The sequence below is a fragment of the Sphaeroforma arctica genome (genome assembly GCF_001186125.1).
Source record: "Sphaeroforma arctica JP610 unplaced genomic scaffold supercont1.451, whole genome shotgun sequence".
Lineage (NCBI taxonomy): Eukaryota > Ichthyosporea > Ichthyophonida > Sphaeroforma > Sphaeroforma arctica.
Genome location: NW_014040107.1, coordinates 31,582 through 50,512, shown reverse-complemented (window position 1 = coordinate 50,512; position 18,931 = coordinate 31,582). Strand labels below are relative to the sequence as shown.

The 18,931-nt window shown below is 43.4% G+C and overlaps 5 protein-coding genes across 5 annotated transcripts in view; 3 read left to right on the top strand and 2 right to left on the bottom strand.

The window, feature by feature from the left end:
• Nucleotides 1-326, bottom strand: part of SARC_06362 (hypothetical protein) — a 7,203-nt gene extending 6,877 nt beyond the window's left edge. Inside the window, exon 1 of the mRNA XM_014299739.1 lies at nucleotides 173-326. Coding sequence (XP_014155214.1) covers nucleotides 173-236 — 64 coding nt within the window. The 5' untranslated portion in view covers nucleotides 237-326. The remainder of the gene's footprint in view (nucleotides 1-172) is intronic.
• A 3,482-nt stretch (nucleotides 327-3,808) lies between these two features.
• Nucleotides 3,809-5,094, top strand: SARC_06361 (hypothetical protein; the record flags this gene model as incomplete). Its single annotated transcript, XM_014299738.1, has 3 exons — nucleotides 3,809-4,174; nucleotides 4,468-4,650; nucleotides 4,954-5,094. 3 exons carry the CDS (start codon nucleotides 3,809-3,811, stop codon nucleotides 5,092-5,094), a joined length of 690 nt encoding a protein of 229 aa, XP_014155213.1.
• A 415-nt stretch (nucleotides 5,095-5,509) lies between these two features.
• Nucleotides 5,510-11,394, top strand: SARC_06360 (hypothetical protein; the record flags this gene model as incomplete). Its single annotated transcript, XM_014299737.1, has 11 exons — nucleotides 5,510-5,893; nucleotides 6,126-6,338; nucleotides 6,651-6,880; nucleotides 7,231-7,432; nucleotides 7,901-8,283; nucleotides 8,468-8,839; nucleotides 9,128-9,476; nucleotides 9,689-9,881; nucleotides 10,247-10,450; nucleotides 10,869-11,062; nucleotides 11,196-11,394. The coding sequence occupies 11 exons, from the start codon at nucleotides 5,510-5,512 to the stop codon at nucleotides 11,343-11,345; spliced, it is 2,874 nt and encodes a 957-aa protein (XP_014155212.1). The 3' UTR covers nucleotides 11,346-11,394.
• A 435-nt stretch (nucleotides 11,395-11,829) lies between these two features.
• Nucleotides 11,830-18,083, bottom strand: SARC_06359 (hypothetical protein). Its single transcript, XM_014299736.1, has 9 exons — nucleotides 17,642-18,083; nucleotides 16,255-16,490; nucleotides 15,744-15,863; nucleotides 15,374-15,557; nucleotides 14,649-14,810; nucleotides 14,326-14,395; nucleotides 13,816-14,050; nucleotides 13,086-13,232; nucleotides 11,830-12,543 (listed from the first exon to the last, which is right to left on the bottom strand). Exons 1-9 carry the CDS (start codon nucleotides 17,916-17,918, stop codon nucleotides 12,424-12,426), a joined length of 1,551 nt encoding a protein of 516 aa, XP_014155211.1. The 5' UTR covers nucleotides 17,919-18,083; the 3' UTR covers nucleotides 11,830-12,423.
• A 615-nt stretch (nucleotides 18,084-18,698) lies between these two features.
• The window catches only part of SARC_06358 (hypothetical protein), a 5,408-nt gene continuing 5,175 nt past the window's right edge, over nucleotides 18,699-18,931 (top strand). Inside the window, exon 1 of the mRNA XM_014299735.1 lies at nucleotides 18,699-18,890. Coding sequence (XP_014155210.1) covers nucleotides 18,793-18,890 — 98 coding nt within the window. The 5' untranslated portion in view covers nucleotides 18,699-18,792. The remainder of the gene's footprint in view (nucleotides 18,891-18,931) is intronic.

Here is an 18,931-nt window from a genome sequence, read left to right as displayed (position 1 = left end):
TATANACACACACACACAATATATATATATATATATATATATATATATATGGCGAAGTATATGTGTCCCTATATACGCGAAAACACTCCAGGTCCGAAATACATTCAAAAAAATAACTGTGTAATTGTGTATCTTACAGACTCTCGTATAAACAATTCACTTCAACACTCACCATCTCCGGCAACCACCACGTGACAAAGGTCGCAGAACCTTTTTGCTTCTTCATCCATATCCATTGTTCTCCTGAAGTATTCTAAAAGAATCTGGAGGGGAATGATTACACTGACTCTAGTTTTGTCACTGTAAATATTTGTTCCAAACTCGCCGTTTGCTTCGTTGTGTACGTGACGCGTACGTGTTAAAGAAGTATAGACAAAATTTACGCGAGGACAATGACAGGACATGGGTTTTTTAATCTCTCTTTATAGTACAAACGGCAACACAAATATTTAAAACTGTAAATACACAAATAAATAAAAAGAAACCGCCAATATTCTTGAAGCCTTTTATAGATGTATTCGGCATTTGTTCAACACACGCGAAATAAGACATGTACACGCGGAATAACGCGTTGTGTGGGTTTGTGGACACAGGTGACTGGGGCCCTGGGGCCCTGGGATGACCACTGCGACCGGCCGAGGGCCCGAGGTTGCGAGCCGAAAAATCTGATGACTCCCCTGATAAATGTTGCTCGGAGTACACGTGCACTATTATGAATAGATAAACTGGATATAAGTATGGGTGTATTAAAAATCGACTATAGACTAGTGTATACTGTAGACGGTGTATGTACGCGTACACGATAACCACGCACAAGCAGCGACACTTTAATATAGAGACATAGATATATATACATTTATACAGTTGAAACCAAGAGTACGCTATAATGGTAAAGCAGAAACGTCCCGCATGGCGGAAAGGACAATCTTCTGCATCCAATCCAGTAGGCAACAAACACAGGGCCAAAGCAAACCAGAAACTGCGTATACCTGAACATCTACGCACAGCTCAGGGCGCCAAAGACAACAGCAAAGCTAAGAATGAGAAGTTCCGATGGAATCCACAACCTAAAGTAGCCAAATTAACGGAGGCCAATCTGACTAAGCACACCTTAGATACATTGAGCGCGGGCGACGATGATGTGTCGAGTATCCAAACTATGAAGGACGTTTTCGCAAAAGTCAACAGATTTGCTAATTCACCGTTAGAATCTCATCTAGAGGCAGTCGCGGTGCTAGAATGTGTCAAAGAGGCTATTAACGAGGAAGGGGGAGAACATACGGAAACTGCCTACTATGGTACCCTGGTATGTCTCGATTCGGCAGAATATGTTTGTATCTGATTTCCACTGTATATGAGGAGTAGCATTTTGCGTTCGGGTTGGGAGCAATAGGAAATTGCTCGAGCATATAGCTGTATAGATGTGCTCGATGCATATATATATATATACTTGTACATACACTGATGCATACACTTATGTATACATTTAGGCATATACATATACATAAATAGACATATATAAATACCTACACATACACATGTATATAAACATATGCATACACATACACCTATCTATATACATACACACATACATGTACATGTAACACGTGTCATGTAATATGTAGTATGTACATATACATTTACATGTACATGTATATATACATGTAAGTTTACATATACGTAGTGTCATGCATAAACATGAGCGTATACACAACGTATACGTATGTACATGTACATACATACACATGCAAACACACATACACATATACATGCACATACTCGCGTGTACTCAAATATACACATATATACACAGTTATATGCATATATTACATACATATATAATGTATATCCATACATATATACAAATGTAGGCACATAAACACACTTACACACGCGTGTGTATATATATATATATATACAAACACACGCAAACACACACGCACATATATTTATATATATGTGCGTGGAATATATATATACATACATATATACATACATACATACATAAATACATACATACATATATATGTATATATATATACACACACACACACATATGTATATATACATACATTCATACATATTTTATATATATATATATATTTATGCAAATATAACGTTTAGTTCCAAGTTTGAGCTCAGCACTCACAGATACGTGGTTTTATAGTTACACACATGTATACGTCAACATGTTCCAAATAATGGCACGCATCCTGTATCTTGTATCAGCTAATTACTCTACCGAGTATCGTTGATAAATCACGTTTTGGTCAGATATATTTCACGTGTAGAAAGAGTGCTTATCATTTTACCGATTTACTCAGAAAACATCATTGTACAAATATGTTAATGTGTATATTTATATATTTTCATTCTCGAACTTTCTTCCGGATTTTATTCCAAGTTGCGCGTGTGTACTTGCAGCGGTTATAACTATTACGAATAGTCCAGTGAAAGATCGAGTATTTGCGGACGCATATATTTATCCTACTAGTGTTTGTCTGCAAATGTGAAATCAATTCTCAATCTTGGGTGCTTACATGTGTATACGAGTAAGCATTTCTCTGTAATGATGCGAAGTATATTTTGTCGCGGCGTTTCGTTTTCAAAGTTGAAGATATTGTTACTTAATTAGGCATGTGTGTCGCATTTGTTGAATTCCTTGAGCTATCACAAAGGTGTACGGGGGAATCCAAGGTGTATACATTTTGCCATACCATGACAACCATCAGCATTATTTTAACATAATTCAAACGCTGGGTCATATCAAGCTCATCCACTAACACGTCTTTTAATAGCAACTAGTATTGTAAGTCTATTGTCCGTAGCCTAGCCATGTGATATGTTCATCAATCCTATATAAGCACTGCATCCGTGTTCGCCTCTTACAGCTGGTTATAGTATAGTCTACAATGTGGGGAGATTTACATGCATGTTACACACATAGTAGAATATTGTTCTGCTTTAGATATATATAATTATAACTCATCCTCAATTGTGACTTTGGTGTATATATATATTATAGAGTTGGTAACTTGATGGTGGGAGTGACTTGGTCTCGCATGTTTTGAGTAGGTCACGGAACTATAGTAATGAGTTTTGTGCTAATTTGGTATTCAAAATTAGGCGGTAGCATGGCGTGTGTGTGTTTGTATGTATGGAGGGGTCTGAGGTGTGGCTTGTTGAGTTGTCATGCTAACGTATTATACTAACAACTGGTTATAATGCCATGTTGATTGTATTGCAGCTGTATTAAAGTCTATTGAGTTAAGAATCGTGGCGTTTGGGCGTACGTATGGTAGGGCGTGGAGGGCGAATACGATTTTTGTTGTGCCTGGAGTACTTAGTTTGGAAAAGGTGAGTACTGTGGCGATAGAGTTGGGTCAAATGGTCATGCTTGCCAAGGCACTCATATTGCAATCTTCCTTCCACTCCGACACATTAAGTCATGGAGGCGCGTGCCGCTGTTAATGGTTTCGTGAAGGCGTCGATGTACAACTGCAGTTTATTTTATAGATGATGTTCTTCTTACCACGACCCTGCTTTTGCTGCTGCAGATGACGCTAATGGACCAGCACAAAGCCAACGAAGAGGCAATCAGCGCTCTGGCCGCTGTGTGCTACCTGGTTTCGCTCGTACTCCCGATGTAAGTCGATATCGATATGACACCCAGCTATTCGTAGGTGTATGGTGCAGTTTCTCTAAGTCCCTAAAGTACGTTGTCTATGTGGCTGTAGGCCATGTGTATTATATAATAATCATGTCTCAAAGTATACCGTGTTAAAGATTCCGCAAACACTAACTGTAGATGCTGCTTGTCCTCCGGCTCATCAACCGTCTAAAATCCTGTCCTACCTACCTGCCACACAGCGTTCCTGTCAATGTGCAGAGATCCAGTTTCTTCCAATCCGCCGATGTTATGGCGTCGTGCCTACACCTGCACACTACCACGGGCACCACGTCCATGAACAAGGCACTGGTTGAGTCTCTGGGTGTGCTTCTGGTGGCCCAGGAGCCGTCTGTGTGGTCTGAACCGGCCACGGGCAAGATGTTCAATTTGCTGTTACAAACCACCGCCGATCCTCGGCCAAAGATTAGACACAGAGCTGTGGACACCTGCGCGCGTATCCTCAAGAACCCGCCATTCCCATTACAGACACACCCCTCTGCACAGGTATGTTTGGTATCGTATGTGTCTGCGCAAAGGAGTGACTATATGATGTAGGTGTGAATTAGATGCGGGCTTATCTGTTTGATCGATTTAATTATCGTTCTGATCGGGTTGTAAACGGTATCACAGCAAACAAATTCCGTTTGGCTGTGCGTATGCGGCCGTCATATACGATCGTTCGTGTATTCAATTTCGTTGGTACATCTGCTGGACATCTGCACGCCACACTTATCGAGGTCGTAATAGGTGAACATAACTGAAGAAATAATACTCAATATGCTGCCATTACGCTTCAGGACACCGCCAACGTGCTTAAGACACGGCTACTCGAGAGCGTTACCGAGAAGGACTCGACCACCACCATCCACACCTTATCACTCCTGGTGCGCGTCATCTCGTACCTGCCAGCGCAATCCGTCAAATCAACATGTGAGGCTGTCCTCCGGGTGCTCCAAAGTGGCCAAGCACAGGCTAATCAGGTGAGATGTATTGCATGTGCAAAGGCTCGTATAATGTGTCAGGCTATGCATGTTTGTTATCCGAAGCGATGGGCTGTTGCCAGCGTGTTTAAAAACGTTTGACCATGGTGTTCGGAGTCACTTGTTGTTCGGCCAACAAATAGTGTGGATGTACACGTGCACTTCATACGCAAAATCATGCTCCCTCTGTCTTGTAGTAGTGGGGTGTTTCAATGGGGCAAATTCACCGTTTGAAATTGAAGCCCAAAGTGGTTGTTCACTTTAGAATTGACACTAACCAGCATACCCGGAATTTACATGCAGCTCTGCTTCCAAGCGTTCCAAGCCCTGTTCGCAGCGGGTACAGACTCCACTATCAGCCCTGAACTTGGTCGTCAGCTCGTGCTTGCGCTGTTTGAGTACAAACCTAATGTCAACGATGTGGAGCTCTATTCTTCCTGGTAAGTCCGTCGTTAAATATAGCATAGTCAGTACTGTAGTATCTGTTGTAGTGTAGGTGATGAGCGTTTGAAGACGTGTACAAACTAGTTCAGAATGGTTCATTGAGCTGACTTCCGGTGACCGACCCTGTTGTGGAGGCGGATTCAATGTGAATGTAGGTTGTATACCAACGGGGTGCTATATTCAACGCCAATACATCAGCTGCAGTATGCAGTGGCAAATGCTATGTCCGAGTCAATTCATGCCACGTTCGTGATTTGGAGCTTTACAATGGTTATTAGGTGCTATCCTGTCCGGTATATAAATAGCATCACTCCGATCAGATTGTACACAGTTCGAGTCCACTCATCGGCCAACGTTTGTGATTTCACACTTTATCTGCAGGTTGAATATCCTCACACGTGCTGCCATAGTCATCATGCAGTTGAACGAAGAGATTGGCCTGTCTCTAGTCCCACAAATCAGCACACTTCTCGCTGAGCCGCTCTCGGCCGATAACTCCAGTACCTGGAATATCGCAACGAAGTGTGTCAATGAGCTCATCGCACACGTGTGCAAACCAGCCAAGAATGCCAGCAATGGCGAGGGTGATAGCGTTGATCGCAATGACACAGAGGATATGGATATGAACGTTGATGTGAGTATCAATTCGGCGCGCAGGCACGAGATGGCGCAGATGTTTGCATCGCAACTGAAGGAGATGCTGGGGTTCAAATGCGCTCGAGTGTGGAACCTGGTCTTGGATGTGATCGGCTGCACTTACGAGTCCATGGGCAAGAGTGCGACGCCTGTTATGGACGGAGTATGTTTTCTCGATCGCTTTTCATTGTATTCGCATTGATAGCATGCTACCAATATGTCGCGTACAATCATTGCAGCGCACACGTACGATATGAAGGTGCACCGGCTGTTTTCTGAAGACGACTCATTCGGCAGTCGGGACATTCCGCCTGTCTGCCATATCTCCGTTGTATTTGTTCCGTCCTTAGACTCATATATGTGTTCGTATTCCATCCATGTCTCTCTTCCACCAGGTGTTCAGCGCTGCAGTACAGCTATACGCCACCCCCGAGTTCCACGCCCGCCAATCCATGATGGCGATGGTAGGTAAAGCCTGCAAGGCCATTGGACCAGAGGCGCTGTTTACTGTGCGCCCATTGAATATCGATGCGAGTGTGGCCACGGACGAGTTCCCGTGGGCTTGGCTGCTGGTTGCTATCAATGGCAATGTAGAGCGTACTGAATTGGTATGTTCCAATAGTTGTTTAGATTGTATGCTTTGAGCTTGTGTTGTAGCTGGGCTATCTATAGAATGGAATGTTCGCACTATCTTACGCATTGTCGCCTCATTCTGAGGGGTCATCATCGCCAGCGTCCTTTTCAGCACTTACACTCGACTTCCATATTGCCGTACTACAGTTCCCAGCAGCTGTACAGTTGGTTGAGAATCCATGCTTCTTTAAGTGCATAAGATTTGAAATTTGGTTCTGTGAAAATCAAGCACATATCTCTCTCTTCTTCATGCCACTAACTATATATTGTGGCCCAACAATCACAAGGCGTACTTTGCCACAACAATGCTCCCGCTGGCAACGGACATGGGCGTGATGGCCGAGCAACTGAAGGAGAAGTCGGGACACGCGGAGCAGGCAGCTACCTACCACAAGATCCACCGGCAGATATGGAGTCTGTTCACAGGGTTCTGCACACGTCCAACGGATGTGTGTTCATCGTTCCCGTTGATGGCGCGTACGCTGGGAGAGGTGATCAGACAGAGGCCCGATCTCCGGTAAGCAATTGACTTAGCGCGTACTATTTCGACAGGCGATAGAATGATAGTGGGATAGTATTTGTTGAGTTGGGCTTGTGCTGTGTCGCAGTCTTAGGGTTGTGGCAGTGGATGATACTCTAGTGTTGAGGTGTCGTATGTTAGGTCTGTATGTCACGGATTTTCGCACACTTAACAACGCATATGCTGATTTCTGCTAACGACTTGAGACCTCAATCGCATGCTGTTATTTTTCTTGCTCAATTATTAGCGGACGATTTGCTGCGTTTCCCATCTATTCCTTTGGTCACTGAACGAATATCTTTTGCTAACGTACCCTACCTATTCGTCATTTGCACTCTATCTCACAGAGTACTTGTGTGTGACGGTCTACGTACAATTATCGAGACCACGTGCATGTCAAAAAAGAGCCTGAGAGTGGGTGTTGTAGGACTAGTAGAAGGAGAAGCTGATCCACATGCGACCGACAGAGCTGCCGTGGCCAAGTTTGCGAAGAACTTCTTGCCACTGCTGTTCAATGCATACGCCGAAAGCGCTTCCCAGGAGATGAAGGTATAGTACATTGTAGGCTCCTTGTCATTTTGTCGCTATTTTGCATACAGGTTTAGGCCTTACTTGCTTAATGTGCAAGAAAGTGACCTTGTATTTTGTGGTACTAGACACGAGGCGTGGGAGTTGGAGGAGTTTTACTGCGCTTCTGTACCATATCCGACAGTTACCGTTGAAGGGTTTTAGAATAATTCTTCGTGATTAAATCTCAGCGTGCAGAACAGCGCCCGAATGGTACATCGTTGGTGTATGATTTCTGTGTATAGTGGCCCCATCACGTCACGATGTATCGCACCATGTATGCACACAGTCCGTGGCGGTCATCTGCACCTAGGATTTCTGCCAGCAAGCGGTATATACACATGAATTATTAATGTATACGAGTCATTGTTTCTTGTACCCTTAAACACAGCCATCTACACGTGCTACACGTATCGTTGGTATACTTACACGTATGTCTCACTCGCACAGGCATCCGTTCTCAAGTGTCTGGAGCGATACGCCGCCATCGCCGACCCCCAACTCGTCAATACCTTCTTCGCGAATGTGATGAAGAAGTTGCTGCAGAGCAGCGCCGCCACACCCGATTCTATGGACACCAACAACGACACCACACGACGCACAGTCGAGCAAACCGCACAGATGCACACCATGATGAACCTCGCATTCGCGCTGTTGAACTACCTCAACGCGGACTCGCTGGGTCTGTACTACAAAGTACTGTGTCCGCAGTTGCTGGACAGAGACCCTACGCTACAGAAGCTGTCGTATCAGTCGCTGTGTGCCGTCTGGGACCCCAATGCACCGAAAACGCCGCACCAGGAGTTTGCCGCCGTACACCGTGCCGATTTGAGGTATGTGTGGCGTTTTTGCGCGCTGCAGTTATTGCGAACGTGTTGCACGGCATGAGTGGTACCTTGACTATGGTGATGCGACTACAGCCTATAGTCAAAGAAAGGGTTCTAGTGCGCCTTCGCATACTTAAGTCATACTTAAGTAACTAATAAGTTTTGTTCTCTACTACATTTGATTACACAGGGAAGCTCTTTCGGGATCGTATCTCGCGGTGGCTGGAGCCGCCAAGAAGCAACGTCTGCGCATATTGTCGCTGCTTGTAGACCAAGCATCGCCTGTCATGCACGGCGCATCAGAACTCGAAATCATTCCTGCGGCTGTGACCGAAGCCATCTTGTCCACCAAGGAAGTCAATGAGAAGACCCGTGAACTGGCTTACAGGTTGCTGGTTACCATGGGAACGGCTATGATCCGTGCTGGGGAGGCTCAGGCCACGTTTGTAAACCCTATGGGCGAGCGAGTGCCGGCCAGTCTGGACGAGCTTATACTCATGATAGTGGCTGGTTTGGGCGGAACTACACCACACATGATCAGTGCTTCTGTGATGTCATTGGGGTATGTAAGCGAGCTTATTCATTCGTTGTGCTGGCGACATGCATATAAACAGGCTGTTGTTGGGCTTATATACCTAGACTGTAGTTGGGCCTGCGTGGTCAGATAATGAACCCATCAGAACCGATTTTATACTTTACGTTATTACACGCTGTTACACAACAAGCTGTTCTTTGGAGGTATCCACTCAAGTTGTTTTAGTATCACTAAATCGTGATCTTCATTGCAAACCCACCTTTTTTTTTTGCGACGCATCGATGTTGATATTTATTCTCTTCACACACACCACAGACGACTATTTTTCGAGTTCTCGACCCAACTGGCGCCCGCCAAGCGTGACGAGCTACTGCAAACCATGCTCATGATGCTCAAGACCAAGAACCGTGAGATCGCGAAGTCCATGCTGGCGTTCTTCAAGATCTGCATAGTATGTGTGTCACCCCAGGTGCTGGGCCAATACTTACCAACCCTTCTGGATACACTTATGGGTTGGCCCGATGACCAGAAACAGCACTTCAAGATGAAAATCCGGTTCTTGCTAGAGAGGCTGATTAGAAAATACGGACTGGATGAGATTACAAATATGATGCCTGAGAAGGATAGAAAACTCGTGGCGAATATCCGAAAGAGGAAGGAACAGGTATTTTTTTCTCTATCTATGTGGGTCGTTGAGTACATGCATACCAACTCCGTGTTTAGCACCGCCTGTAAACCACTTGTTAGTTTCGTAGTTGGCATATCTGAATAGAGTATCACGGTCTCGCCCACTCTGCGCGACACCAAAGATTATGCCAGCTACGACACCAGTTGTGATTGCTCGTACTAAGGTTTGTTCGATCGCCTCACTATCAGGATTTGCGCAAACAACGAGAAGAGAAGGATGCCAGGAGGGAATACGCTGAAAGCAAGAACCCCTTGGGCGCACCAGTGGGTGCCGCTAAGACCAAGGCACAGTCCTTCGAAGACATCCTGTACGGAGCCGATAGTGATGATAGCGATGCTGAAGACGATGGCAACGCAAAGACTGCCAAGAAAGAAGCCGAAGGTATGGATAAGCATGCGACAGTTGCTATTGAAAGTGGAATACAAGGGTCAAACAAGAAAACCACAATAGATGAGCATTGCATTTTTGTATTCGTTATATTTAAAACTGTGCACATGTGCAGAAATGCGACCGACACATTTACGGGATGTTATGTCGAACGATAGTTGTGATCATGTATTGCCTGACGATAACTTCTCGCGTACGTTCTTCTCTGTAAGCCGTAGTGCGCATCACTTCCTCCACTGTGCACTTATTGTGGTCGCGACCAGTATGCATACTATACTTCTGAATATGATAGTTCCCATTAGCAATTCCGAGAATTGTATTTACCAATGTCATGCTATGACCCGCTCTATCTGCTGCAGGCGCCACGTGGTTGAAGGGCGACACAGCTGATGGCGAGAGCGAAGATGTGCTGGACTTCTTAGATGCGTCGGCCGTAAACCGAATGGTAACTACCGACCCCGCACGCATGGGCAGACGACAGAAGGCACACTGGAGTGAGTACGATGCCGATGGCAAGATGCTCGTGGAGGATCCCGAGGCTGAGAACGGAGACGAAGAAGATGGTATGTGGATTCTGTGTGCGTTAGTATGGAGAAGTATGTTGGCTTGTTTATGTGTGTGTATCTGAGTCAAACTGTGAGTTCTCTGGTATGGATGCTTCGGACTTATAGTACATCTCTTATGTATATATTGTTGATTTTTCTTGCAGACTAGTCTCTTGCATTGCTAAGAAAAAATCACAAGCCGCACTCAAGGGTTATGTGTTGCAAAAATTCGCTAATATCTCGCTCAGTTTGATAACTAATTTGCCCTATGTTTTTCTCGAAGATCAGAATCATTCCAGCGGAGCATTGTGAATAAACTTCACATTTATGATCCTTGTTTGATTATGGTTGTGTGAAGTCAGATGATTTGTGATCATAGTGGCACGTAGACGTGTACGACATTCTTTCTAATGTCCTTAATTGTAATATACTACAGGCGACAGTGATAACGCGATGGAGATACAAGACACCAAGAGGATCAAGGGACAGAAGCGCAACAGAGATAACACGTTCGACATGAGTGGTGATCAAGATGACGAAGACAAGAAGGATTGGAACCGAAGTAAGCGAGGCGGTGCCAAGCACAACGCTGGCAAGAACGATACCGAGGGTCAGCAATACGGATCAAAGGTAAGGTGGTTTGAGACTTTTGAATATATATCATGATAAGGTACTTGTTTGTTGTTGTTTAGGAAGTCTTTATAGAATTTGCATGCGGCAATTATTGTGTACTCAAATTGATTTGTTTTGGTTTCAACAACAGAAAGCGTCGGGAGATATGCGCAGAAAGGGCAACAAATTCGAGCCTTTCGCATATGTGGCACTTGATAAGAAGAACATTAACAAACGCCACACAAATAAGGCTGCCGGCACTTTCAAGGCTGTTATGAGCAAGAAACACAAACGAAATTAGAAGTTGTGGTTTTATCTGAACACGACAATAATAAAATGATATTTAGCTAGCACTAATGAATATAGAAAGAGAATCCGGTTGATACTTTCGTAGTATTTGCGTTGCCTATTCTTTAACAGAAGCAACCTGCCACATGAGAATATATAACGTCAAAATGTTTAAGTGCGTCTCGAAAACTGAACAGAACGCGAGTGTGGTCAAATACCACCTATCGGAACTCATACGAGGCAAGGAACACCTTCACACGCACAGAAACTAAGTCACCATGACACCGCAAGGCATTACAGTCGTCGGGCACTACAAGAACAGTCCACGAAGTGCATAGCCCTCTAGATTTAGTCTTGAGCGAAAATCAGGTTTCCGTCGCATTTGAATCGTAAATTTAGCGCAGACCCTTATCCAGGGGGCATGCGAATAATAATAAAATTGACCTCGAATGTGCATCATGAGTGTCCACTGCCACGCAACATGGCTGTCCAGGTATAACCTCAAGTCCAACCTGAGAAGCCTTGTGATAATCCTCATTGTGGCGCAATACTCTTTTCACATCAGCTTCGAGGAGAGCTACACTCGCATTGAGTTCTGTGTTGCAAAGTTTATTAATATGCCTTGCCATACATTACTAATAGTAGTGTACATTATCGTTAATGACAGCGCTAATCAGTTGCGATCACTTCTATGCGACAAATAGAGTTGTCCGTCACTTCTTCCTTATTTCATGAAAGGCGTTTAACTGCACGCTACTCGCGGCATAAGATTTGCACTGAGGTACGATACCCGCTTCTACTACGATCGGATAACACTACTTTCAAAATTCCTACTAGCCATCCCACTACTTCACGATACGCACCTCTGCTAAGGGGTTGTATACCCTTCCACAGTTACGTGAGCGGATATCGTCTGTGTCGCAACAAAGTACTCATGGGATAAAAAAGTCAATGTGTGACGTTTCCATTTTCGTCTCGTCCCCGGCCATTGCACCCTTGCTTAACCATAAAGGCCTAATCACAAAAGCTCAATAATCCAAAAACAGTTGCTGCTGCAGGAACTTGGTAAGTAAATTAGTAGCCAGGTCCGTCTATACCGCCGGCGGCAGGAAGGAAGGCGAAGCTCTTAAGCTTGATGCTTTGGGAAGGTAGTGGACTTGCCCGATTCCAACAACAGCCGGATCCTTCTCATACACATACTTGTGCATTGCCTGCCAAACAACGAAATCAATTAAGTATCAGTGTCAGATACAGAGTAGCATGGGTCACACACTTAACAGCACGCGTACATCACATTCATACTATGAGCACGTGTGCACCCATCATGTTCATACGACTAGCACGTATATATTATCACGTTCATACTATAAGTACGTATATACTCCTATGTTTATTTGCACGTGTAAACCACCACGTTCATACTATAAGCACGTATATCCTACCACGTTCATAGCTATAACACGGATATACCATCCCGTACATACCCATTTATACGTGTATACAGCACGACGACACTTACTGGTATAAGTATACAGCATGTACAGCGGCTTAGGAAATAAAACATTCAATACTTTTTACAGATATATGTTGCATATACCTCTTTCGCGCTCTACTATTCGTATGAATCATGCAATTTTATTATTATACAAATATACGTTAAATATACTTAGCTCCTATACGCTCTCCTATTCGCATAAAACATTCAAATATTCTATACAAATATTCTATACTAATATACGTTACATGTACTTACCTCCTTCACGCTCTGGGCAGTTACGGCTCCTATCCGCGCGACAGTCTCTGCAGGAGTCATGCGTCGACCGAGTGACAGCAATTGCCGCCCAATCTCTTCGCTTATGGCAGTGGTGTTCTCCAAGGACATGAGCGTTTGCGTTTTGTACTGCACGAATGTCAAACACGGTGCATTAGTATTATTTAACTAATGTATGCTCATGATTGTATGCCACGACTGCCTACTTTTTGCGAGCATGCGGAACTCAGTTGCCAACATCACCCTGAAGATAGATTTTTAACGTTCGCATACGCGACAGGCTCGTGTAGACGAACGACAATCAAAGTAGCTCTAGCCACAACGACACGATAGAGACATAGCGAATATTGGCATGGTGCTCACTGAAAACAGACGATACCACCAGCTACCATGAAGCTCAGCGGGAAATCATCAAGCACAGCTGCTGCTATGCACTCGACACGGTATACACCTCAGCTAAGCGACTCGTTTGCAGACTGGTTCTCAATAACCGCATCCGTGTCCGTTAGTGTATGTTGCACATGGTTCATACACGTGCGTGCGCGTGTACGACGACGACAGAGCCATAATAGATGGTAAAATATCATATTGCCCCTACAGACAAGAAGGTAGACATAACATTTGTCTTTGTGCCTAGTAAAGTGCTATTGTAAGCTGAGAGGACCCTGAACCACATAATACGCACACAAGCGATGTCCTATGCACCACACACCTTGAGCTTAGCGGCCTCCACCTCCTCTTCCGTCACCTCTTCGCACAGGCGCACAACTTCCCGCTGTACCTCGACCACCGCTTGGGGGAGGGTGTCTCTGTCTGCGGTTATGTACACGCCCCACAGTCCAGTGTCGTTGTAGCAGGTGTGGAAGGCCATGTATGAATGGGCTAGTCCACGAGTGCCCAGGTTCTTCGCGAGTTGGGATGTCACGTTGGCTCCATGGCCGAAGGCTCTGCAAGTTGGGGCGAACGACAGGGCCAAACATGTGAGTTAGGCACGCACGAGAAATCACAGTCGAAGACATATACAGCGCGGCGGAAGCGTTTAAACGTTGAAAGCAGAACTACCAGAACGGATCGTTCATCTGTTTTCGTACTGTGAGCTCGGTGTAGAAGCTTAACGAAATAGAAAGCTCGAACAATCAGGGCGACGATGTACTCCTCCAAGTGCGATAGGACAACACAGCTATGAACTATAATTGTACTTTCAATTACCCACTTTACGTACCTATTCCAATTACCAACGATAGTGGCGGCGATCATAAGTTCGAAAAAGTCGGGATTTGACCACGCAGAACCTGAAACAAAAAATAAAATTTGAGACCGATTCCTGTCACATAAGCAACCAGAGTGCATACGGCGTTCTACGGATGAAATAAAAAGGCCTTCACCGTGGCAATCGAGAGAGTAGCGCATGAGTTCAAGCGACAATATGTGTCGCGCCTACATACTGAGAGAAGTGCAAAGGCGGTCAAGTAACAAGTAGACACCTGAAATACGACAAAAGCTGCTGCGACACGGGAAGGTACTAGAAACGAAAAATCTATATACCTTCGAATCCGATACCAACATGCGCTAGATCTTGCTTGTCATCGATTGTGTGCATGTCCCTACTTAAAAATTTGGGCTTCGTCAATTTCACCACATTGTCGTCCCGGGGGAAAACAGTCAATTGACGTTCAGCTTGTGCAACGATATCAGCATGGTCGACACCTAATGACGGAAGTGCAATATATGAGCAAAAGAAACCTGGTTTGCGATATATTTCACACGAGATAAACAAGACCACATGGTCATCCCTAGGGTTGACTATCCGCTTGTGCGCCATTGGCACGGCTCATCAATAGCGATGGCTAGCGCAAATATACTATAGCTCTCAAATTACGATGACATCAATAGGTCCACCAACTTATAAAGCGCAACGACAATACCATAAAAATAGCCAAAGATCAACTATATTATAGTGTACTTTAAATATGACAGCTGGTGCTACTACCATTCTACCACTCATTCAGGCGATATCTGATGATGATCGTCAGTGGAAATCACACTCATCTCAGCCTTAACGTAATTCAATCATGCAAATTCAACCCGAAACGATTAATTGTAGACCTTGCCCAAATACTGAACACGACTTAATCCAGTGACTATATTACACAAACTTCAAACCCATGTCAAAATAGACATAGAAAAGGTAGCAATATGTAGTCACCCATAAACTAACCATGATCTAGACATTCTCCTAACATAAATAAATACTTATGTAGTAAACAAACCTCCGACAGCCACCAGAGCGATACGGGGTGCAACATAATTCTTGGTGATATAGTCCTTGAGCATTGTGCGAGTGATTGATTGAATGTTCTGTACCGGCCCGAGAATAGTGGCAGCGAGCGGAGAATCGCCGAATGCGGTCTCGTGTAAATGATCGAACACCACTTCCTCCATATTGCTGTTGACCTGAAATAGGAGATATATACACGTGAGTAAACCAGTTTATGTTGATTGATACTAGTCAAACCTTGCCCTTCAGTATATAAATATGATCACGATACCCCCACAGCTAGCAGGGAGTCAGAGATAATGGGGAAACATCAAACATCGTCCAAATGTGTAAGGCGAAATGCTATGCAATGAGCCACACACCTCCTCCATTTCACGCAGAATAACGCTTCGCTCACGTTCAATCTGATTTGGCGGCAGAGTCGACTGCTGCAGAATATCCGCCAGAATATTCATGGCCTTCTCAACATCTTGCTTTTGCACCTGCACGTGTTTGGGTATAAATCGGTTAGTACGTATTGCCCATAGACAGTCGCGTGTGGCTCTGATGTTATCCACCGAGCCCGACGGGTATATATCTATTGTGCCCAATAGCTAGCGCTCGAATCCATACAGACTATCTGTCGGGAACGTGCACGAAGCGCAAGATGCAAGTCACCGAGTACTACGCTATACAACGCGTGTCATCATTTCTGATTTGGCGTCGCACAAAACAATCTTTGCCAACCATCCAGATGCGCACGAGATTCGCATGATAGAACAGTCTTCGGGTGTGTTCACATTAAAGCCTGAACACGCGGATACGAACGCGCACACAATCCACAGTGCAGTACTAGAATCGGGGTGTCACTAAACGGGTGCCGACAATAGGTACCTTGGCGTAGTACACGGTAGTTTCTCTCGATGTGTAGGCGTTCAGGTGTCCGCCCATGTTCTCTATTTCAATCTCCAGACCATTCTGTGTGCGCGAGGAGGTGCCTTTAAACGCCATATGCTCGAGGAAATGAGCCGTGCCATTCGTTTCGGGTGTCTCAAACCGCGAGCCTGCATCGATCCACAAACTCACAGTAACTGTTTCGCCACCGGTGCACTCGGTTGCCACTCTCAAACCTACATTCCAGGAAAATGCGACATTGAGCAAGTTCTGACAGAAAGGTGTATCCGGGTAGGTGAGAAATATATTGAGCGCTATGCTATTTGGGCACAGGATTATGAAAACAAAACTAATACGGATACAATTGTTGATTACACTTGAACGCTTGTGCCGCGGTAGTTCCATTCGTCATCTAGGCGACAATCGATAACCACTGTGTAATGACAAAACTGGTGGCAGGTTGCCAGCTACTATTTTACGACGATGTTGACAACGGTGATAAGTACACATAGTGCGATACCACGGGCCTCAAAGTCATTGGACATGACACAGGAGAAATTCGTACTAATAGGTCTACTGTATTTACAAATAGCTTCAGTATATTTGATCATAATCATACCTACCGCTGGACGTATGGTGGATAAAATACGATTTGAATGTTGCGATACTATATGTTGCGATACTATATGTACATACATAGATGCATACAGACACGAAACAAACACACATACACACCAATATATATATATATATTTATATTCAGAAATACACATATATATTTAAAATTTATGTACATATACATACATATGTATACCAATACATACATATACATAAATAATGATATACGTATACAGTTATTTTATGAATACAAAAACAAACACACGTATATATATATATATATATGTATATATATATATATATATACATATATTCATTTATACGTACATACATATATACCACACATATATGTAAAAATATATAATCATAAGAATAGAATATACATACATATATACATAACTACAAGATATGTAAATTTAAATATATATATATATATATTATACATGTACACGTATACATAACCACCCCACCCAGACACATATCGCACAACATACACACACACACACAATATATATATATATATCATATATATATATATATATATATATATATATATATATATATATATATATATCATATATATATATAAGAATCATACGATATATTTATATGTATATATATATACATATATATACATATACATATATATATATAAAAGAATCCGGCAAAATATCTATATATACAAAAAAAAAGTATATATATTACTATCTATGTTTTACAATGCACGTGAAAGTCTTTCCCTGCACGCTCTGTGTGAAGAATACGATACCTGTACTGATTGTCGTTATTTTAGTTTCGGCCTGATGTTCGATATCCTCGTCGGCTACCAATGCCTCAGTGCTATAGGCATGCTTAGAACTGAGAAGCTGTCCAGTAGCTTTAGCACTGCTCAATAGAGACGCAGGCAACACACTGTGAACATCGACGGTTGTGTTGGCTAGTGTACTCTTGGAACGTTTACTCAGTAGACTGCCGAAAGCGCTGAGCTTCTGATTGCTTTGCGCCGGTATTCTACGGCTGAGCGCAGAGGCGAGGTGACGAAGCATCTTGAATCAGTATAAATCAATATCTAACGCTACTGTGTGATGACCTAGGTTGCGCGAGTCTGTGTAGCTCAGCAGTAGTTACTCGTATACTTTGTACAGTATTTTTTCAAATAGTGAAACGTGAAGCAGTCATGTCCACTCTCTCTTCTTGTACAATGATTTTTGTCCAGTGTTCTATTGTAAGTGTCACGACAATATTCACTCATATGTATTTTTTGTATGAGTCATTCGCTAAGGTTATTTGACCTCATTGCGTTATAGTAATTCAGTGTATGCGTTTAACGGAAACTTACAAAGACCAATTTTTTAAACGATAGAACGTAAGAGAGGGTCTGACCTAGTACAAGAGACTATAATAGGACAATATGAGATTGCTCAAGGGCTTCTCTCTAAAAGTAGTAGCGAGGGTCATGGACAGCTCTAATGTACTGCACCAGTACACCTCTGAATTCAAATATTGCGCCCACAGCGCACAGTCATACAGATCCAAACTAAAGTAAACGTTAGTAGTAAACATATACCGTATTGATTTTATACGTTACAAAGTATCTGAGAGACTCTGAAGGCTACGGTTCCATGCGGATTGTGAATTGTGCTCTTTTTGATATTTTTATTAGAAAAATATATAAAAAGAAGAAAAAAAGGCGCAGCGAGTTGAGCACTAAAACGAAAAATATTTACAATAGAGTAGAATGTCTCGCGCGTGTGTTTTTGTTTATTGTTTGTGTATTCATAATAAAGAAAGCTCTGTGAGAATAAAATACATACAGCTTTTACAGTATTCTACAATATATACAGTAGTATTCGAACTCATCCCTGTTCAGAGAAATTATTACAACAGCAAGCTCCTATAGGGAGTCGTAAGTATATCAACATGTCGTCGAAAGCGGCTGCAAAGGCACTGAAGAAAGCAGAGCGCGCACAGATGAAACTCGCGATGAAGGGGACGAGTCGGTGCTATTTTGATCTCGGGTATGTTCTAAGTGTTTTTCCGCCTGTTCCGGTATAGCAAC

Coding starts and splice junctions, on each gene's coding strand:
- SARC_06359 (XM_014299736.1), bottom strand. CDS start 17,918: ATGCTTCGTCACCTCGCCTCTGCGCTCAGCCGTAGAATACCGGCGCAA. Junction 15,558..15,743: donor TTCTGCGTGAAATGGAGGAG/GTGTGTGGCTCA, acceptor CTCCTATTTCAG/GTCAACAGCAATATGGAGGA. Junction 14,396..14,648: donor TGTTGGTATCGGATTCGAAG/GTATATAGATTT, acceptor TTTTTGTTTCAG/GTTCTGCGTGGTCAAATCCC.